The 22500-nt window shown below is 45.3% G+C and overlaps 2 protein-coding genes across 3 annotated transcripts in view; one reads left to right on the top strand and one right to left on the bottom strand.

Moving 5' to 3' along the window:
• emp2 (epithelial membrane protein 2) overlaps positions 1-11916 on the top strand; it is a 15180-nt gene extending 3264 nt beyond the window's left edge. Inside the window, exons 2-5 of one of the 2 annotated variants that reach the window (XM_076983731.1) lie at positions 7207-7319; positions 7900-7999; positions 8207-8347; positions 10515-11916. In XM_076983731.1, coding sequence (XP_076839846.1) covers positions 7242-7319; positions 7900-7999; positions 8207-8347; positions 10515-10684 — 489 coding nt within the window. In that variant the 5' untranslated portion in view covers positions 7207-7241 and the 3' untranslated portion in view covers positions 10685-11916. Of the gene's footprint in view, positions 1-7202; positions 7320-7899; positions 8000-8206; positions 8348-10514 lie in introns of both variants that reach the window. The other variant, XM_076983740.1, reaches the window with a different exon arrangement.
• Positions 11917-12016: 100 nt separating this feature from the next.
• Positions 12017-19118, bottom strand: atf7ip2 (activating transcription factor 7 interacting protein 2). Its single transcript, XM_076983720.1, has 12 exons — positions 18963-19118; positions 17427-17506; positions 16604-16735; positions 16365-16451; positions 14898-14965; positions 14422-14465; positions 14234-14292; positions 14076-14118; positions 13861-13922; positions 13710-13740; positions 13511-13575; positions 12017-12622 (listed from the first exon to the last, which is right to left on the bottom strand). The coding sequence occupies exons 2-12, from the start codon at positions 17502-17504 to the stop codon at positions 12221-12223; spliced, it is 1071 nt and encodes a 356-aa protein (XP_076839835.1). The 5' UTR covers positions 17505-17506; positions 18963-19118; the 3' UTR covers positions 12017-12220.
• Between the last annotated feature and the right edge of the window lie 3382 nt (positions 19119-22500).

The raw sequence follows: 22500 nt of genomic DNA, 5'->3' as shown, positions 1-22500 counted from the left end.
AGACAAATGGCAGCTCAAGTCAGTTGTGTTTATAAACTTCAGGGCCGGCATACCCCAACATGCATACGTCCACATGACAGACGTTAGTCGCGGTACGAACTCAAGCAGCTGGCCGCGCGAGTCACAATCTGTTATTTGCATGACAAGACTAAACAAACAACCCCGTGTGCGTTAGCCACACACGACGGGATTGAGCGATTTCTCTGTTTCTGTTTGTCCTCAGAAGCTTGAAGATCTCAGTCTGGCCTGAGCAGTGATCCCCCCGTGTTAGGGAGGAACTGCAGATATATGAGGATGGTGGCCACGAAATGCCTGTTAGAGTAATACGCCACAGATGGAAAACCCGCGCGGAGCAGTTAAGTCTGCTTGAAGTAGCGGGCTGTTTCTCAGGAATGGAGAAGAGGCCTCTCTCTCTCCGTCTGCCTCAAGATCAAAGTGCTTCGCGGAGGACCCGACAGGCGTGTGAATGAAAGTTGAGACGCCCCGGCCCGACGTTCTCACGGGTTCGTTGCGTCTGCAGATCTATCTGTGCGGCCCGTCGCCGGTCGCTCCCTCGTCCGGCGCCGTGCCCGTCTTACCCACCGTCACGGCCCGCTCGCTCACACCGCCGTGTTCGTGGGGCGCCTCTGAATAAGAACACTGATCTGAGATCAGTCTTCACCCGTCTAGACAGTCATGTTCAAGACTGGGTGAATGTCACAAACTGATCTCCAGATTGGCCTTTTTACTCTGATAAATGTGGGCCCAGGGCATTCAACCACACCCCCCCCCCCTTCCCCCCGTGCATGTCTGGGCTAGAACTGAGGCGCCTTAGGCCGGAGCACGAGAAGGCCCCCCGTGCCAAACAGCAGAGCTTCAGACGGAGACATCGTCCTCAGGACACACTGGGAGACGCGTGACACGACTTCTCAAGGGTCTCGCAGGACGCCGGGGCGCCTTTTCTCTCTGAACCTCGGAGGCTTCTCCACTCGTTTGGTCAGGGTGACCTTTTTTGTTTTTTTTTTGTTTTTTTTGGTCGGTTTACAGTTCACAGTCTGTTTATTCTGCAACACTCTCAGGGTTTCACCGAGGGGGGCTAAACTTACAGTTAGGGCAGCCCCTGAAGCTCAGCTTGCTTTGTCTCCGCTAAGCATTAAACCTCCGAGCTGGCTGCGTGCCGACTCTGGGTTGTGTGTTTTCTCCGATATTAAGTCTTGGCTGAATAAAGGACTGGACAGCGAGGCAAGGCAAATAAAAGAAGCTGGCGGCCAGTCCGAATCTCCTCTAGTTTAGCTTCATTTTCTTGCACTAATCAACTGTGGTTTCAGGACCATAAAATGTGTGCCTCATAAATATCTGTAGGTACGCTTCAGTCTGGGCTTGTTGTCATGCTTGTCATGGAAAACAATAGTTACGCAAGGTCATAATTGTGCTGTCCTGCAATAATCATCATCATTATCATTTTTATGTATATGGTACCTTTTCACAGGCCCAAGGTTGCTTTCCAGTGCAGCGACATTTTAAAGAGAAAAATATGTTGAAAGAAGATGAGACTTCTTTCAGGAAAGACAAGTGCGGTTTCAGGGCTGGCGACCCCCACAGCTCGGGCACTACAGCAGTGAAAAGTCACGGAAGAGAAGTTGGTGACAGACTTCGTGGGCCTGTAAGCGGCTGTTGAAGACAACGCGGCAGGGGGGGATGCATGCGCGTGCTCAGATAAGCTTTTGCGGTAGTTTGGCAATGAACAGTGGCAGAGACAAGGGGGGGGGGGGGCAGGAGGGGCAGTTTCCACCCCCAACAGAGCCCTTGCCACCCCTAGTGCCACCCCACTGGAAATGGTCATTTTTCTTTAGTTCATCATTTGTATATGGACCCCTCTGATAAAGCCTTGCTCATCCTTTGGCCACCCCTTGAAAAAAAAGTCAAGCTCCGCCCCTGGTAATGAAGTTTGCTGAAGTTTGTTAATGGGTTTAACTAAAAAACAAGTGCAAATGGGGTTAGAGGAATCTATGAGAGAAAATATGAAGGCCAGAAACAAAGTTTCAGCAACAGTGTGAGTAACAGACGGAGGCGTGCCATGTTACGGAGATTAAAAAAAGCAACGAGTGACATAATGTCTCCGTCTAGAGTGAGTGAGGAGTCAAAGGGAGTCCTGCAGAATGCGATCTGGTTGGGAAGTCCAATCTCACACTGTAATCAGAATACCTCAGAAGTGTATCGATATATTTAACAGCCGTATACGGCGCTAGCGTAGTGATAGAAGTCAAAAGAAAAAGAAGAGAAAGGAATATTCAACGTCACACGATTAACTGAGAAACAGCTCGGGAAATATCAGACAATGCTTTTAATTTATGACTTCATTTAAAAGTAAACAAAGTTTGAGATAAAGTGGACGTGGAAGTGAGTCTGCGTAAACAGGTCCGTCAGGATGCTTGGATCTTAATTAAATCAGCGCTGGCGGTGTCACGAGGGCCAATATCTTCTGTAGGTGAACCTCTCAGTGTGCTGGTGTCGTGTTCTCCTGCAGCTGGTTTTTGGCCCGTTTTGTTCAGGAGGAGCAAACTGTGCACGTCTTTCCATTCTGCTTCTGAAACAACTCGTGTTTTTTACCTCCGTTTTCTTTTGAGCTGGGAGTTCCTGGCCCAGCCGTCTAATGAACCCACAGACCCGTTTCGTTACCTCAGACTGAAGCTGCCGACCACGGGTCCTGAAGACCTGAGCGCCGATGTTCTCCCGATGTTCTCCGGTCTTCACAGGGATCCTCTAGAAGCTGCTTCCATTCATTCAGCATGCATGGGTCATGAAATGGTGGGTGGTGACCTGCACAGGATACTCTGAAAGGGGGGTTGTGTCTTGCGGCTTTTCAACCGGCTCGCCACTTGAACCTCAGTGAGCTTGATCTTTTAACTTTGACTTTCTAGGGGAAAACAACCCCAGACGTGATTCTAAAACCTCCAGGCCTTGAAGGTGTTAGCCTGAGTTCAGTGCTGTTGTGTGTGTGTGTGAAAACACTGGACATCATTTAAAAATCAGTCTAAGTTTGAAAAAATCTTGCACTCCACTTATACACCACCACAGATTTGAACATGTTCCGTGGGGGAACATCTCTGTCATTTCTTCCGCAGGCTGCGTTTCTCAGAGATGGTTGACCTGGAAGCGTGTCGGAGACTGCGGCTTTTGTTTTATGCAAAAAAAAAAAAAAACAACAAACCCGAAAAAGACATTAAGCGTCTGAAACCAGAGTCAGCGTTTTCCACCGTGCAAGAAAAGACTAGGGTAGTTTGGAATTGACGTGCACACACACACACACACACACACACACACACACACAGGCATGGAGGGTTCCTTCTGAAAACGCTGACGCCAGTTCGTTTGCTCATTTTGTTTCGTAGATGGTGGAGACGGAGGGAGAATGTGGCGGCCATAATCGCACCACAAGATCGCATACGCCGAGCTCAGGCTTATCCTGGCTGTTTTTCCAAGACAAACTTGCAGGTTTTCATGTTATATCCTATATAAACTCTACCAGAGCCCCCAGCCTCATATTATGAAGCTGAAATAAAGTTGGAATTTCCCCCACCCACTTCAGTTTGTTGCTCTAGCTGCTGCGTAGCAGATGTATATCCCGACCAATGAAAGAACGGGTTAATATGAGGGATTAAAACGGTGCACGCACGTTGAAGTCACGTCAGACTGAACGCGTTTATTTGGTTGCTTACGTCATCCGTCTTAACTTCTACTGTGTACCTAATGCAAATCACCTCTCGTTTAGATGGTTTGGATGTGCAATAGTAAAGAATGGCTGGGAGGACTATGTGGTATCTGCAGCCTATGTGTGTGTGAAGCTGACGTAGTCACTCCTAGAGATGACTATGTGGTCTTCATTCCTGGAGATGACTTTGTGGTCTTCACTGAACACCCAGAAGGCTCCACAGTGTCTTTCTTATTCTCAACATACATATGCCGAACTATTGTTTCTGCGCACATTCTCTCTTCACAGCATGTTAAAATTTCAGGGGCCCTTCGCCAGCAGTTGTAACATTTAGACTTTCCTTGTGAAGGTTGATCTTGGTGCTTCTGTAGAAACCCTGACAGGATAAAGAAATGACAAACACTTATTCTCCCTCTTTCTTGTCAGCACGATGAACCACTCCTACTGTATTTTGTGCTATTTTAGATCACTGTTCCAGTTAATGGACGATCTCACCAGCTGTTATGACTGCAGTGATCTGGGTTAGCTGCATATATTCTGGCACAATGAAAGTATTTCAGGATTAGTGTAGAATAATCTGGTGCTGGTGAAAGCTGCCATACCTCCAGTAACAGCTTAGCATGTTCAGATTAAACTACTGAGTTCACCTGATTCTCATTCATCACTTTTACTCTTAATTTTAAACCTGCAATTTCGTTGTTCTTGAAAAAGTGGCAATGACAATAAAGATTTATCTGATCTTATCTCTTATCTTAATTTCAGAAGTATTTCTTACTGTGAGTACACTTTGTTTTCAACATACTCATCCCAAGGCCAGTATTCCTTCCATGCAAGATCTGTTTGATTTTTCAGTCTGGCAACTGAGTTGCTGATATAATAAATCCCCCTTTTGCATCTCACATATTAAAATGGATCATTTGAACTACAGGACCCAGCAGAAGGTTAAACCAACCTGGACAGAAAGCTCTCCGGTCAGTTGCTCTCAGACTGCGCCTTAATCAGATCATTCCTCCAGTCCTAATGCCAAGCTGAGAGAGCATATTTTGCATTTAGGCCTGTGTGTACTTTTTTCCCCCTCTACTTTCCCTCCATTTTGCTTGGCTCCTCCCCTCAGGTCTCCCACGGTTTCTGGGTAAAGCTACAGACGGCAGCTGCTGGGTAAATTTAGACCATGTGCAGCAGAAGGGTGTGGCGCGCTGAGTCCGGCCCCCTGACTTCACGTTCTGTCCAATCGGATGGCAGGAGCAGGCCACTTCCTTCAGCCTTACAGAGGCGGAGGGCCGTGGGAGCTGGGAGCTCCCGAGTGCTCGGTGTAGATGGTGGCCGTCTAAAAGTGTCCCGCAGGGCAGGGCAAGCACGCTCATGGCTGAGCGCTGCGATAATTTGACCTGGCAAACTCTTCCGTGAGCTGAACTGGAAATTTGAAGGAGAGAGAACAGATTCTTAGGTTGGGGGGTTATGGAATGGCCCAAATGCCCAAATGGTGGGTCTCAAACGAGGGTCTTGACCTCAAGTAAATGGAGCTGGACTGGTGTTTCATCCAGGAACCTGATCTTCTACATTATGGCCACAGCCATTGACTGTAGCACACTGGATTCATTGGCAGCTCATTTTCAGGCAATACATCAGGCAATTGAATCATGGGTACAGGGAAACAGTAAACTTTGGTTCAACCCCTGGTTGCCCTTTGACCCTCAACTGGGACATGAATCCAGAGGATAGACAGCTTCAGAATTCATTTACTGGACCCGTGTGATGTCCAGCAGTTTATTAGTTGTAAATGGGGACTGAGCTGCAGAATTCATCGTTGCGACCTCCACAGTTTATTGGTGTCTGAAAGCAGAGCTAATCTCACAACCTTGTTGTGGACCAGAGGAATAATGTGTGACCCGAAGGCACTGCTCCTACTTTGGGCTCTGTCCAACCCAAAAACTAAAGCAGCCTCCAAATTGTTCACCCGAGGGGTCAGATTACTTAAAACGCAGCAATACGTCTGTGTCAGAGGAACCGGTAGTGAGCAGCTCTGTCACATGGGCCAACATTTGAATAGAGCTGATCTAGGATTTGTGTTTAATATTCTAAGGAGGGACCTGAGCTATTTTACAAATACACTTTGAGACACTTTACAAATATGTACAACCAATTAGAAAGGGTGTAGCCTGACATTGCGCTTACATCATGGGCAACACTCATCCGCCACACCCAAAAGAAGACTCACAGCCACGAGAGAAATGTGTTTGTATAACCAATCCTAACTAGTGTTTAATGATAAAAGTGGAATGGTTGTTCATGCTATGAATTTCGTGGCAAACTGGTAAACTTGCCTAAGTGTCTCAATGGATTTTGCAACATTCTTCAACTAAATATAAACAGAGGTACAGCGCACACCACCTGTGCTGGCAGTATTTATTCAACACACTATTAGAGACACCCAGAAAGGAATTTCTTAAATAAGCTCTGACTCCACTTTGATGCGGAGCTGAGCTGTTGTGCGTCATACGACGTCTGCATTTTCCTTCAGATCAGAGCCAAATGCGTTTTGTCGTCCATGCTGCAGGGGGCGCAGTTTAGTGAGCCCAGGAAAAGCGAGCCCTCATATTCTGTGTGAGGTTAGGTATAAAGAAGACTTCCATATAAGAACCCAAACTAGCACACGTTCGTGTTTGGATGGACTATCTGCACGTGCCTTATGGACATGAACCCCCCCAGTGTGCTCGAGTCAGGCAGTGTGCTCACAGGCCCCGGGTTCTGCTTCTTTAATGTCCAAATCCTCCTCCGAATGGGGCCTCAGACGTGAGCTCAGAGCTACCGCCACTGCCACATTATTAGCTCATCAGTTCCATGGCGGATCAGCGCGGGCTGTGTGATCTGCACCCCCCCCCCCCCCCCCAACCCCCCCAACACAGGACTCTTATCCGGACAGTAGTGTTCTGGGAGGTCGTGCGTGCTCCGGGAGACTTCCAGCAAGGTGCTGACTCGCTTCTCCTGTTTGTGTGTTTGTTTGGCCGCTGCATAACTCTCATTGTAACGAGGCCTCGGGGAACAGGGGTAAGCACTAGAGGATTTGAATTTGCAGAGAATTCGTTTATGGCATGTTAATGGAGAGAAAACTGACATTTCAATTTCTGAGGTCAGCTAGGACTTTTTTCTGGAGCAAAAAAAATAAATAAAAAATACCCGTAGTGCATATGGAAGCAATCGGGAGGTCGAGAGTTCAAATCAAGGCATGACCCTTGCGGGAAGCAGCTGTCTTTTAAGAATTTAGGAGGTGTGGAGCAGAGGATTTCAAATCCACCCCAGGAGTGTTACAGCCCTCCCCCGACATGATTGGTCAGTGAGACACGCTCGCAAGGTTCAGCAGGTGTGAATGAGCAGGGAGAGCACTAATCTGTGAGGAGCTGTGGTCAGCCAGGAGCTGAGGTTCCTCCCTTGGCCAGGAATCCATACGCTGCATGAGTCATCGAGTGATGGCTAGTGAAATAATACCAATGTTTTTGTTTCCCTCTGTCAGACAGGCTCTGCTTTCCACCCGCCCACTCCAGAGTCAGCCATGCTGGTTATTTTAGCCTTCATCGTCCTCTTCCACATCGTTTCAGCAATACTGCTCTTCATAGCTACTATCCACAACGTGAGTACCCCGCTATCCCACAGAGCGTTTTTTTTTTCCAAGCCAGCTTTTGAAGATCCGACCTGCAGAGTTCAGTACCGACGCAGCGTTCCGCTGCACTCGGAGAAAGTGGTACAGACTCGGAAAAGCTGTCTTCGATTAGCTGGATCAGCCGTCTTGGATTAGAGCTGGAACTAGGAGGTGCACGAGGGTAGATATCCGGGGCCATGACCACGGACGACTTCAAGGTCTTTTTTTTTAGTAGCAACGTCCCATCCTCTTCCTCCTTCTTCTGCAAAACTCATCCGTCAGCAATTCAGTTTAGTGCCACCACTGTCACAATCATTCCTGCTTCACAGGTTAGAAAATTCACTGGGTGAAAAAAAAAGCAATACATTTCCATTCTATCCAAAAAATGAATTTAAATGGGGGAGACTAATAGAATATATTGCCCTCAGTGCTATGGTGGTTCTGGTCGGTAAATCCTGCGTGCATAGTGTATCTATAGAAATTTTGAGGAATGCAAAGTGTGAAGAAAGACTTAACGAGCTCTTAATTTGTTTTGGAGCTGCCATCACTGATGAGTTTCTCTCACATGTAGGCTTGGTGGTTTGTCAAAGATGGCAACTTCTACACTGATCTCTGGTTCAGCTGCAACGTCACCTGTGTCAATATAGAAGGCAGTGCGACTAAAGATGCAGGTAAACTCTCAACCATAACGTCCTAGTGACATACCCATACTGAGTCATCACACTGTATTGCTTTGAAAGATGCATAGAAGTATTCTGTGGTCTAGTCAATTACATACACAAAGCTAATGCATGAGCTGGAATTCCATTGGAAAAAATCCCAGGCATGATGGCTACTGACCTGAACCTTCTACTAATGATGGCTTTCGTTCTGATCAGGATTCCTCCAGGCGGTGCAGGCGACCATGATACTGGCCACCATCTTGTGCTGCGTCGGCTTTTTCGTGTTCATCTTGCAGCTCTTCCGTCTGAAGCAAGGCGAGAGATTCGTCTTCACCGCCATCATCCAGCTGGTGTCTTGTAAGTCTTGAGTAAAGACCTCTCCCAAAAGCCACTAGATTTATTGGTCATAATAGCCACGGACCAAGCGTTGTATATTATCTTTGATGTTTCTGCTTCAGGCCTGCAGTGCCATAGCGCTCATTAAAATGTCTGTTCCATACTTCAGATAATTCAAATATAATTACCCCCAAATAGGCCTCATGTAATTTTTCAGTCATTACTGTAGTGTAAGATTGGTTCTGAAATATGCAGCGTGCAGTAGGAAATGCTACCACAGTGAGCCATTTGAGTGAACTTCTTTTGTACATCAGAGGCGTCATTTAATTGAATTGTCTCAGCATTTTGACCACAGACACGCATGGAGATCTTGTCAGAAAACACACCAAAATAAGGTATATGAGTTTAACCCCCTTCAAAAACTGCTTACATGGCCCTAAACCCCATAACTAGTCCTTTTAGAAACAGCTATGACCTCCGTAAAATCCTAAAAACCAAATGTCAAATAGCAAAATCTAAACACAAAAGGGGAAGACTTCCTGTGCGACTAACCTCATTGTCTTGTGTCTGGACAAGTTAATCATACCAAGGTTTGTGAGCGAGCAGCCACTGCCAGGGAGGTGAATTTAGTCTCTATGTGACACACAGGTCCTTTAGGCAAGGTACGGTAGGTTTCTTTATATAGCACCTGTCATACTCGGTGGCAGTTCAAAGTGCCTTTAAGAAAGTAACCGATTGCAAGGCAGTCAGACCAGGTGGCACTGTTGGCCATGTCCTCAAAGTGTCTTCAGGTCAGCTGACTGGAATATTTGTGGACATTTTCAGTCTGTGTCCTTGTCTGTTCTAATGTTTCAAACTGGCCACCACTATCTCCGTACCCAAGTCCAATGTGAGATTTAAACGACCGCTATCCTGTTGCCTTACTTTGAGCATACGTGAACGCTTCGAGAAAATGGCTGGAGAATTCCTCTGCCCCTCGGCACCTGCTGCTGCCCTGGACCCGTCAGTTTGCTTACCAACAGGACAGATCCACTGATAACGCTGTAGCCCTGACACTGCACACTGCCCTCTTCTTCCTGGACAAGAGCAACGTGTATACGAGACCCGCTGTTTTGCACTCGACGCCACAGGCCCTCGAAGCTCGACACGGAAGCTCCGTGCTTTGAGTCTGAATAGTTCCTGAAGGTGAACTGTTGGGCCGTTGCCAAGTGGTAAGAACTGGATTCTCTGCTTCATTCTCACACCAGGGGAGTACCTCAGGGTTACGCACTCAGTCCTCTCTCTGTGTACTCACCACACAGGCAAAAAAAAGCTAAAGTTCTGGCATCAGATTTGTAGATTACGTGATAAAGAGAGGATTTCCTACAGGGAGGAGGTTAGTCACCCGACAGACTCCTACTCAAGGACCAATGAGTCAATAGCGGATTCGAGGAGGAGTGTGTGCACACACCCATCTACATCAGCGGCGCTACTGTAGAGGGTCAGCAGATTTACGTTTCTTGGTGTAGACATTATGGAGAACTTTCTGAAAAAAGCAGAATGGTGCTGCTTCTACCTTGGGGTCCTGGTATGAACGGCCACGGCCTCACGTCATTTTACACCTGTACTGTCGGAATCCAGTAATTCTGGCTGGGGTTGGTGTGGCCTGCTCCACACAGCAAGGGAAGGGGGTTGAGCTCCCAACCTTTCTGGAGTTCCACACCAAGCGCTAAGACTCCGTCCACCCAAGTCAGTCTGTTCTCGTTGCTGGTACAGTTCTGAGAAATTCCCTCTCAGGACATTGGACTACTCGTTGAAATGTGGCCCGCTCTCTCACAACACACCTAAAGCTCACACAGCCAATCCGTTACTTACCCCCATAGGTCCCCTGGTCAGTCTGCACAGTTTTATTACTGCCCTGTACAGAATATACAGTAATATTAATCAGCTCACTGCATACCGCACACTACTAGACATACATCTTTCTTCTAAGGGCTTAAGTGTATTAGATAGGTTGCCTGTACTGTTTGGTAGTGTTTGATGTGAGTGTGAATGATCACGTTTACAGTAACATGATGATGCATGATGAGTTTGTATAATACTGCACTGATGTAAGGGGATGAGCACTTAAGATGTTCACTTAACTCGTGACAAAACATGTTACAAAAATGATTTGACTAATACCACCACCCCCCCGTCCCTCCTAAAGGCCTGTGTGTGATGATCGCCGCATCCATCTACACGGCGCAGAAGGACACCTTCCACACTGAAGCCATGAATGACGGGGAGTACGGCTACGCCTTCGTGGTGGCCTGGGTGGCCGTCCCGGTGACCCTCATCAGCGGCTTGATGTATCTAGTACTGCGGAAACGCAAGTAGACGTTCACGACGAATCGACCTCACCAGCCCCCGCCTTAGCCAAAACTATTTTTGTAAATATACTTTTTTTTGGTTTGTTTTTAAATATGTAGTTTAAATACATGCCATAATGTAATATTGCAGAAAATGAGAGATAATAAGATATAATAAAATATGAATACATTCTTAATATTAACCGTAGCATACTGGAAATAAAACTTCTCTTTCTTTGACATTATGTACTAAATCTCTGTGCCGTAACCCGTTGTGTTTCCTCTGTTGAGAATGTGTTGCGCAGTGATGTTGGGAAGTTAAAATGGGACTGAAATTAACTTGAAAATAAAACAGAAAAAAATAAGATGGAGTGACATTTAAAATACTACATTATATATAACAAAACTACTATTTTGGCGTGACTCATTCATAGAAATACCATGTGACCTTTGGCTTGGTAGTACTTGGCTCCACTTCCTGTCACTGTTGGACCATTCTCGGTGACTCAGCTTTCGACTGTTTAAACAGGGGGCTGAGACGCAGTCAGGCTAAACTGTGCTGCCCGACAACTTCCTAAGCACAACGTACTTGAAGCTGAACAAATAGATATCGCAGGATGTGTTCATCATGCTATTTTTTTTTTTTGTGAAAGTTTGTATTAATGTTTTTTAACCAAGTTTAGTCATATTGCATGTTTATTTTTACCTGCATTTAGCTTACCATCAATATTAAAATCAAATATGAAATGTCATTCTCCAAGGAGCGGTAGTAAAGTCTTGAAATGAGCTTAAATTGGGAGACTAATTTGGGTTTGAAAAGGAGTCAGACCAAAGCCACAGTAGAGAATATTTGGTTATTTTGTTTTCTGTTAGGTCTTTTTCTCCTGTGAGGAATAATAAGCAACTGGATCAAAGAATTCAGAACAGGCGAAACAGCCCTGTATTTAAATAGCGCAAATACACTGCTGTTCATTTTTGTAACGAAGTATTATCTCAACAAACTTGAACCCTTAACTTTTGTTTCTATATGAAGTGATCTCATTGGATATTACTGAAGGTTTTTTTCAAATTTGAATGAAATCACATTGGCAGCTTTTTGTCTGGATTTCTTGTGCTTGTGCGCTGTGTCAACCTATAGTTGCCTGTTTTTCCAGTGACGGACCCAAACCAAGGGCTAAATGTTTGCTTGTTTGTTTGTTTTTTTTTATTAATTCAAATGTCTTTTACATTAAAGATCAACTACTTTTAACTTTTCCAGGACATTACATTCGTTTTACTTCACCTGTCCATTTCAAGTTCGTACGATCGCAACTAATGTTTTACTTTTGTCTGCGTGGTCTGGATTTCAAGGTTCCACAGCTAAACAAGGAAACATGATTTTATTTAACCATTTATCACATTACGGTCATAAATCTAAAGAAAAGAAAAAGATCCCCCCCTCCCTCCCCAAAATTCAATTTCAGTCCATGAATTCTGCTACCTTCAAGCTTTGAGATCAAACCACTAATACAAGGGTAGCAATTGCAATGATTACAGCCAGGTGTTGGGTAATGGACAGTAAGAGTCATGTTTCGCTGCCACAGACGGTCTGCACGTCGCTGTACGGCCCGTAGCGTCCGTAGATGTCCTTCCCTACGAGGATGAAGTTGAGCTTCTTCCCACCGGAGTTGTCGGACACGCGGCACGCCATGGGCAGGGGGATGGCCTTCACCACGCCCATGGTCTTCCACTTGGAGAAGGAGCCGTCGCTGAACTGCTGACACACGTATATGTAGTAGCAGTCCATGTCGGCGGCGTCGGGGTCTTCCTCTTCCACGTTCCACAGGAGAGCTATGCTCCGCGGGTTGGAGATGCAGGCCACCTTCACCACGGGTTTCTGGGGCATGTTCTTGGTGGCGGCCATGGCGGGCAACTGATTGGGGAACGGAGTGTCTGGGAACGGTGGAAGCTGGATCTCTGGGGCGGCCTGTCGAGAGCGCACAACATACACGTGACGAGTCACTTTCACCCCGAGCGCAAAATCTTTCTGGATCTCTGAGGATTTAAAGAAACCCAGCATCTAATCAAACCGCAGGCGTGTGTAAGCAAGCTAACGGGAAAAGTCGTGTTAAAGGTCCTTCTGCCCTACACAGTGTCGTATTTCCCCCAGTTGTTACGCAACCATTGCACGATTATTAAAAATGTCCAGTTAGCTGATGACGTGAATTAAGACGGTGCTCTAGCAGACACCACTAGACCTTATAGGTTTAGCAGGGTGGTCCGACCCACAGGATGTCCTGGCCCACGCTAAAGTAAAGAGGACTAGCTTCCTACAGACATGGTAGGGCGTCTCCGCAGGAGGCCAAGTGTGAGGGAGGTTTGGGCAGAAGGATTGGAAAACTGAGACCTTTCCTAATTTTGGGCCAATAAAACTTGCTTGTCCTCTGTTAACCTGTTCAAAACATGATCAGCATGTGTCCTTTCGCCGAACTTAGAAACTGCACGTATACATGACTAAGTGTCATATTCACTCACTCTTCCACCGCCCCTCCATGTTGCTACAAATGAATCTGTGCCGATAATGGGCGGCTTTCGGTTTCTGTCAATCTCCTTAACCAGACGTCCACACATCCTTCCAACTCGCCTCGACTTTGAGGCTTCTTGATTTACCGAAGCCGTCGGCGCGTAAAAATCATCAGCACGTCTGTGACTAACGAGGTGCGACTGCATCAAATCAAATTCGTGCCCCGATCTGATCCAGTTACTAAAGTTACACACGGAAGCGCGCGTCAAAGGCACCGCGCAAGCCGGCCCCAGCACGCCGGGGTACGTGACGTTCAAACGAGGACGAAGGACGCGAGACCAGGCTGTTTACCTGCACATCGTCTGCCTCGGCACCGCAGTTCTTCACAGGATCTAGAGGAGGACTCTTGGGCTGCTCTAAACATACAAGAAGCACTCGTTTGGCAATGTGTACAGAAAGGCGCTTTAGGTTAAAGTTACTATTTGTAATTCTACATTTCGCCCCGTGTACATGTAAATAAATAAAATGCTGCAAAAAAATGTAATAGTACCAGGCGGAGTTAAACTGGTGTTCACATCTTTCTGCAAGGACATCGGAGCAGGAAAGAAAAGAAAAAAAAAAGTTAGGAAAATTAACAACCTTAATGCTGATGGCAAGGTCATAAAAATACCAAGGCCAGAAAAAAAACCCACAAAAAATACCTCCTCTGGTGCTTGGGTTGTAGGAGGGCTGTCAGTGTGCACTTTCTCATTCTGTCTGCAGGCTGCAACAGAACACACACACACACACACACACACACACACACACACACACACACACACACACACGTTACATCCTGGAAAGCACCACAGCTTCTCGTGAGCAAACGAGCGAAGCTGCCGTGGAAAGTGCCGTTTAATCTCCTAACGTGTAGTACCTCCACTTTCATTCGTCAGGTCCACTATCTGCCTCTTGGAGCGCTGACAGGAAAAACAACAACAAAGCCGCAGGAAACTGTAAGAAATGGAGCTAAAACAGCAGACAGACAGACAGCTCACAGAAGGAATTCTAGACAACGTGACAACAGAACAGTACCAAGCTCTGCCAGAAGCCTTCTTTGGGTTTTCTCACTGCACCCCCTTCAGACTCGAGCTCTATGAGGCAAAGAAAAATGTAAACAAAATTAACTGCGGCTCACAACAGGGTCAATGCAAGTTCTTGCCACCAACTATAAGAAGTGAGCGGACAACCATGATACAAATGACCGCCCTTCATAGACACACCTGCTGATGAGGCCAACATGCTGTCACCAGAACCGCCTCCAGAGCTGTGGGCAGAACGTAGGCAAGAAACATGAACTCCTTCAACGGTACCAAAGTCTTACTGCAGAACTGGACACCTCATAAGATTCAACCCTGCACAAATTATGAACTCCATGGGAACATATGAAGTGTTGCAATTGGTTACACCATCAGAGTTGCTCACAGACACTAATGGTATGCTTTATGTGAACGAACACACACACACACACACACACAAATTCAGAGTTTGGACTCTTCCCATGACCATTCAGACACAAGCAGGTCGATCTAAATCACCCACTTGACTAATGACGAAAAAAGCATCATAATTAACAGGCCGTGCTTCATTCTGCATCTTTCAGCAGGCGCGAAATATTGGTATTACACGTGGCTAGCAGAGAGCAGTTCTAGGAGGATTTATTGTGGGAATAAAACTAATAATAAAATGGGCGGGGTACCTGTTGAGGTTTGTTGGAGTCTGTGAGGGTCCGGAGGAAGGGCCGCATTCTGAAGCAAGGGCTTTTTGCTGTGAAACACACACGCACGCACAGTTAAACGTTGGGTAAAACTGATTAAAACCTACTGTGAACAAGGAGTTGGACAATACCATAGCGCATTTGATGTGGGAAGTGGCTGTATCTGTTTTAAGCGGCAATCTAAATGGAGCATCATGAGACTTTTCCCAGAAGGTCTTGAAAATCATCAGAAAGATGGCTGTTCAAACAATCACAACACCCCCCCCCCCCCCCCCCCCCCCCCCAATGTAGTTCCATGGGGCACTTGGAAACGAGTGGTAGGGCAACAATAAGAAAGGGAATTATCCATTTCATAGTCCCGCCCTTGTGTTCTGTGGGGTCAATCATTTCTCATCTCGTCCTTGCTGCCGTTTGGCATCGTACGAGTCATTTTGTGGTCACATGACTTGCGCGTAAATGCCGTCCTCATGGGCGTCCTCGAATGGTTGTACTCATAAGCTGTAATTATGAGCTAAAATTAAAATGCTCCAAGACATTGCTCTACTAAAAGATGATTACTGACATTTTTGCTGTCATATCACATATTTAGATCACTTGTTCAGTGGTATCTTTGTAGTAGCCCTCGACGATCCATTTTCATGGTCATCACGATATTGAACACGCACGATAAAATAAATAAATAGAAAATCACACGCATGGTGGGACGAAATTAAACGATTTCTCTTATTTGAGATGAAAGATGAAACATTTCCACCATTTGGTCAACCATATCAAGCCCAACTAGCCATTAGCAGCCCTCAGATTATCCTGATCTTCATAAGCTCATTGTTTTGTGGTCGGTGAACAACACAGTGGTGGTCGTCTGCTCTCCTTACTGCATATTCGCCTTCATTTCCACTTTCTCAAGGGGACATGAAAAACGAGCATTTTTAGAATTAAATTCTAAAATTTAATTTAAATGAACTTTTTTTTTTTTTTGGGTGGGTATTTATGTGCAAAGTCCAAAAGGTGCATTGAAATAACTTGTAACAGATGACCATTTTATCAGCGTACCTGTTCATCCAGTAAGACGTAGGAACTGTACATCTAACGCAATGTAATATTTGTAAATTTATCGCAGGTCATATCAGTGTAGTGTTGAACACCAATCACACATCACAATTTTTTCCCTATATAGTGCAGGCCTATACTGCAGAATATGGAGATCAAAGCATTGCAAGTAGAAAATTATAATTGCTTCTGAAATTCTGACAGAACTTTCAAACGCTATGTCCAAACTGTTTTTCAAAGATGGGTCTGCTTTTCTTGTTTTAAAAATCGCATACATTCATTTCGACATGAGCTCGTGATCACAAATGTCCTTATGTGATGAAATACAAACACAAAGGAAGGCCTTCGATGCCACGTTACGTGCCGAACGTCACTGCGTGACGTGATGGCGTGACGCACCTGGTCCTCCGAGAACTCCGCAGTGCCACGTTTCCGTATGTACGCAAAGACGGCGTCACCCCTCCGCTTTATCTTCTTCACGTGCGCCTGGGAGGAAGAAACCGCAAACATCCGGGCCACCGTACCGTAAAATAAACATGCAGACTACGAGATGTTCTTCAGCACGTTACTTTTTACTGTATAACTACAATGGCACCCCCCCCCCTTCTCCCAACCCCATTTGATTTACTTGCACGTACTTCCAGTTTTTTGATCCTCGAGCCGTATTTGGGTTCGCGGTCTATCTCCTGAATCCGCTCCATCAGGGCTTGCATCATTTTGTCGTACTGTTCAATTGCAGAGTGGACCTCTTGGGTGATCAACTTTTGAACCTGTAAGCACAGGACAGCATCGCCACACACACACACAATATTACAGCCTATGGTTGGTCTGTCGCCATGCACAATTTGCCAGCCGTCTACTCACTGGCCCGCTGACGGGATTATTTGCGTGGCTGACTCCCCTCAACCCAACAGTAACACTGCCTTATGAATGGCACAATAATGGGTGTTGTGCTACTATGAGTAGCAGTGTCGGCGTCAAATGAGCAGTTTACAACACTCAACATCAGCCAACAGTGATAGGGTGGGACACTAGTAACTGGGCTAGATAATGGCAAACAAATTATGTATTGCAACAATATAGCTACCTACTGACTACACTACTGCAACACATTTTTAATTTAAAACAAGCAGCAGTCAACAAAGATAAACACACCAAATAATCAGTTTGTGCTTTTTCTGGACCAGTTTGACTTCTAAAAGGTGCAATGATGATACCTTGTAACCGACCATGGGTAATCTGAATCCAGGTCAGTGTTGGAGAAACTCAAATGATCAGATCTGCAGTAAAACCTGCCCAGTACAGTCTGCTGCGGAGCAGTGGATATACCCAAATAAGGCCGTCCCGAGCAGCGCACCCTCGTCTCTCTCTCTCACCGCAACAAAGACAAACCGATCGACCTTCTTACCGTTTTGGAGAACTCGGTCAATCTCAAAATAAGTGGTGAATGGCCAACTTTACCTCATTTTCAGATAGCGTCACAGGCGTGGGCATCACATCAGACTCCAGCTGTTCACTCTCAGACCTTCTCCTTTTCATGACTACATGTATGCAAAATATGAAAAAAGAAATCAACTATTAATTTTTTTTCCCTTCACAAACTATACAGAGACAGAAATATATGCATTGCTCTGAGTTCTACATTCACACAGAGTGTGATCACATTAACAATAGGGACATTTCACAGTTGGTGCTCTGCAAATAGGAAAATATAGAATTCCTCATGATTATCTGTTAAAATTGACACTGAAATCTTGGGTGTACGAGTAACCCAAACAGACTTGTGAAATATTCAAAGTAAGTCAAATTGAGAAAAGCACTAGCTATATATTTTTTAAACAACTAAAATTTCACAACTCTGTCACAAAGCCTACAGCATGCAACAACAAATATATAAAAAACAGAAAATAATACAAATCAAGGAGCAATTTAAAAACATTTAAACTACAATAAAATTTCCAGCAAAGTATTCAAGATACCCTGTTTTCTAGCTATACAACCTAAGAAGCACAGTCCATTTGAGAGAGACTAATGCCACCATCTCAAACGGACATGAAATGGTAGAACCTCCACCCAAAAGTGCATGATACATTTGAAATAAATCCATTTATAAATTACTTGTTTCTTCTGTCAATTACTTATAGTATGTCTCACTGTTGACACTACCCTGGTTCTTATGGCATGGTTCCCATGCCAAACAGGGACTGGACCCTTCAGTGGGCAGACACTCTACTCAAGTGGCAGCCTGAACGAACTGGACAACTTCACCAAGCCAACTAGTGAAATAAAGGCTCGGAACATTTAATATTTCCACCTTTTGCAGGAGTTACACCGAGATCTGCAACCTCAAAGATGCACACCTGCTGTTGAAGGAGGAATAAACATGCTGCTGCAACACAGTGTTATGGCATGTTCACACAGACTCACTCACTCACTCACTCACTCACTCACACACACACACACACACACACACACACACACACACACACACACACACACACACACACACACACACACACACGGCCCTTTCACCATATATTCAATTAAAACGGCTAGTACGGTCAGTAATACGGTCAGTAGTAAACCTTGTGTGAAACTAACCCCCAACCCCCCGAGGTGCAGCACACCACCGCAGCGGCGCAAACAGGCGAAAACTTAAGACAGCCTGCTGAACTCTAGCTACATAGCTAGCCTTAACTGGTCAACTCTGAGGCGTTGAGCCATTATTAACAATAATAAAGCGGGTTTTCCGGCCAATATCAGCAATTCTGCACTTATTCGGCTGACCTACATGGTACAGGGGTGTTTTATTTTGATAACGAAGCCCTCTCCCCGCTAACGTGACTAGCCACGCAGCTAATTAGCCTAGCTAGCCACCAATGGCCCTTCACCGTAACTAAGCAACAGGCCTGGGCCCGCGCGGCGCGAAATGAGCCGTTTAATCCACTCGGAGAGGAAACACCGTGAATATTATCACCTCAGACGGGGGGGTCTCACCTGAAACGGGCTGAAACACCGCCACAACACGGGCTGAAACACCACCACAACACGGCCTGCGCCTCCCGGCTCCTCGGGGTTTCTCTCACACTCTACGGCCCCGACAAAAAGAGCTATTTGAAAGCAGAGGCGGGGCTCATGTTTCAACCCTGAGATATTTCACCGCCTTTCATTTAAAGTATCAGTATCCCCCCCCCCCCCACATAAATGGCAAAACATTTATTAAAGTGTTTCTACATTCTATAAAATACAGGATATATGGGATGAATAATTAAATTGCTTCGTAGTTCTCAAATTAACAAGGTTACGCTGCATAGTGCAGGTCCCCGAACAAAGTGGATATGAACCATCCAGGCCACTAGATGTCAGTATAACGGCGGTTTCAAAATGTAAAGAAGAACATGTTAAAAGCTGCCTTACTTCTCATTTAATGTTCTCCATCAGAGGATCTACCAAACCCATGGGTGTAATAATGCACGTGTGTGGGTAGCAGGGGTTCTTAGGTCAGTGAGGGGCTTTTGCAAGATGATATAACCCCATTTATTATTATTGGTTCAAGTGTTCTTTCTGCTGTCTTTTATGGTTTCCCATTTTTATCATTAGGAATCATTCAGGCTCATTCATTCTCAGTTACACATTTGCATCTGCACAGGTACTGTAGCCTATTTCAAACTTTTAACTCCAGCATTAACTACACAAGTTACTGTTCAACTCAATATTTTTTCTCCATTATAAACTGGCTCTTGGTTATAGTTTGTAGCACCAAGTGTTACTATGCACTGCTTACATAACTTCTGGACTACTCCACAAATGAATCATGATACACTTGAATTAAAATACACTAAATATTAAAATGAATGAAAATACAAGTGTGAAGGATTTTTTTTGTTTGTTTGTTTTTGTTATTGTTTTTTTTTCTTCTTTTTTTACAACCAGATGGATGTTCATTTAACCAAATAATCCACCTTCATTGTGTTTATGAGTTAGAAGTAAAGTCACAGTTGAGTAAAGACTTACAGCCACAGTGGGTCTTTTATTTAAACTTATGTCTGAAAATAGCCCCATCGAGTTTTATAATAATAATTTTTGTACAAGCGCTGATTAAAAAAAAATATATGATGGTGGCCCCAAAATTGTAAAATGATAGTTAGGAAAAAATTTATAGCAAAAACTACACCCTTCTGGTATCTGTCAATTCACAATAAAGATTTAAGCTTAATGTAATGAAGAACTTTTCTTACTATCAATAGGGTTCTGACATTGTGTCAGTCTTAGTAATAAGAAGCTAACAACAAAGTGTTGCATATGTAGGCCTTAAATTACAACAAGAGAACTATTGCACTTTAAAAAAACCTGCTCAAAAATTCTCACCATCTCAAGCAAAAACAGGTTTGCAAGTAAAACCTGAGCACAGACTAAGCTCACATTACCAACTTGAAACGACTCATCTGATTTTTTTGTCTTAATGTGACACATCTTTTTTCCCCAGGACTTTGTGAACGCACAAATACGATCTTTCACACTGGAGTCACTTTCGTGTGTGCAGTCTAAGGTCCGTATCTGATTCGTGGCCATGCGACTGGATTGAGAACGTTCAGTGTCTTGTTCCTGTACGTGTTCTCTCTTAGTGCTGTCATTGTCAGAGAGCCACGACAGCGCGACAAAGTAATAACGGAGGAGAGCGAAAGAGCTAAAGCTGGCTGTCTGGTTTCTCTCGCCTCCACGACCTGATTATGTACAGCCATTGAACGGTTTGTGTACCGGGGCGGCAGAACCGCTGAAGCGAACAGGCGGGTTGCACCCTTGGGTTTTACACACTAGACGGAAACCCTCCTAGTGGGACAATGAAACACTGATGAGGGAGAGCGAGAGAAGGGAGTGATAGAAAGGCGAAAGGCAGCTGAGGACAACCCCGACCAGACTGGGGCAAACGACCGAACAGAGCTTTGAACCAGGGACACAGCTCACTGCATTACCAGGGAGTGGGGCAAAACAGTGGGAAAATGTAGGGAGGTCAAAAACATGGAGGTTAGGTTAATTGGCTGTTCCCTCATCTTGTGTGTCTGCATGCCCAGTGGTCCCTAATAAAGTTGTCCTTGTGTGAGTGTGTATACCCAGCGGTGGATGGTGCTCTGTTCTGTGTGTTATCCTCTCCCCCCTCCCAGCACCAGATTCAGCCCCCCAGGGGGCGGAGGGTTCCGGTTGAGAGTACGCGGTGACAGCAATTGGCTGTCGCTTCTCACCGGCGTGTGACTGGATGTATAAGTCGTGTGTGTTAATTGTAAAGTGACCTTGGGTTTCCCTGAAAGGCGCTATAAAAATATAACTTAATTTATTCATTCGTTCTTTCTAGATAACTGTAGGCAGGGAGGTGTAAGGGAGGGCTTGGGGGAGAAATGAGGGGGCAGAAGCCTCACCCAACCCGTCTGAATGGATACAGGTGGACAAATCTCTCACTCCTGCCCACTGGACACAAGAGATCAGAACAAAAGGAAAGACCCTGGCGGTTTAGCCAGGTCCGCGATATACATGTCTAAAATCACTGACCCACTGGGGGGGGGGGGGGGGCATCAGAGGAAAAGGGAGATAAACCCAACAACTGAAAGAGCAGTGGGTATCTTTCCTAGGAAAGCACAACTTTAAGACAAACACAAGGGACACAGTCCCTCACATAACAGGGAAGCAACCAGGAGCCAATGATGCCATTTACCAGCGAGCCTGCATGTGTGCAACACGCACCATGATTTTATGAAGAGTGAGAATTTTGATGTTTTCTGTTGCTGGTGACACACGGCATGTGCAAAAATGCATCGGTGTGTGCATACGTGCCGTTTCTGAGGTCAGATAGGCAAAAAGTTGGAATTTAACAATGTCACTTGTAATGGAAATGTATCCTTAAATTAGACCTTTCAGACAGCTGACAATGCAGGTTTGTCTCACATCGAGAAAAGGGTTAAAATAGGTTTAAAATCATATCTCAAAGTAAATGTATTTGTTCACAAGTGCATCTGGTGAGTTCCAGCGTAGCGGAAGTGACAGGATGACCTCAGACCTCGGTTTGGTTCTGAGACCAAGCAGTCTGAGCAGTCTGACTCTTTTTGAGAGAAGCTGGTGTTCACATCCTAAATCCCACTCTGTTTGTTTGAGTGTGAATCTCACATTTTGAGAGTAACAACCACATTAGCTCAAATTCTTTCATGGTCCCTATAGCATAGTGGGTAGTGCCCTGGGTGCTGTTCCAATGCTCCCTTAATCTGAGCCCTGCTTCAGTTGAGTTTCTTTTTATTTGGTCTGATCTCGATCCCTTACTACCACTTGTCTGCACTTCAGTCTGGGAAGAAGAAGAAGAAAAAAACCCCACCAAGAACGTAGCCTGCTAGGGTGTTATCGCCCTTATTTCTCCACTGAGTCTACTGCTCCATTACAGTATCAAACTCCATTACTGTCTCCATTAACACATGCTCAGTTTCACCATTTCCACGGTTAAGCAAGCACGGACCTCTAGGCCGAGTGAGTAACACCGCATCTAGCCCCACCG

The sequence above is a fragment of the Brachyhypopomus gauderio genome, chromosome 2 (assembly GCF_052324685.1).
Source record: "Brachyhypopomus gauderio isolate BG-103 chromosome 2, BGAUD_0.2, whole genome shotgun sequence".
In the NCBI taxonomy this organism is placed as follows: Eukaryota; Metazoa; Chordata; class Actinopteri; order Gymnotiformes; family Hypopomidae; genus Brachyhypopomus; species Brachyhypopomus gauderio.
The sequence above is the reverse complement of the archived record's forward strand: the minus strand, read 5'-3'. Positions and strand labels throughout refer to the sequence as shown.

What these genes read in the sequence shown, in the direction of transcription:
- atf7ip2 (XM_076983720.1), bottom strand. Translation starts at nt 17,504, where the DNA reads ATGAAAAGGAGAAGGTCTGAGAGTGAACAGCTGGAGTCTGATGTGATG. An exon ending in AAGGCTTCTGGCAGAGCTTG is followed by an intron (nt 14,119 to 14,233) that starts GTACTGTTCTGT and finishes TTTTCCTGTCAG; the next exon opens with CGCTCCAAGAGGCAGATAGT. An exon ending in CCTGACGAATGAAAGTGGAG is followed by an intron (nt 13,923 to 14,075) that starts GTACTACACGTT and finishes GTTCTGTTGCAG; the next exon opens with CCTGCAGACAGAATGAGAAA.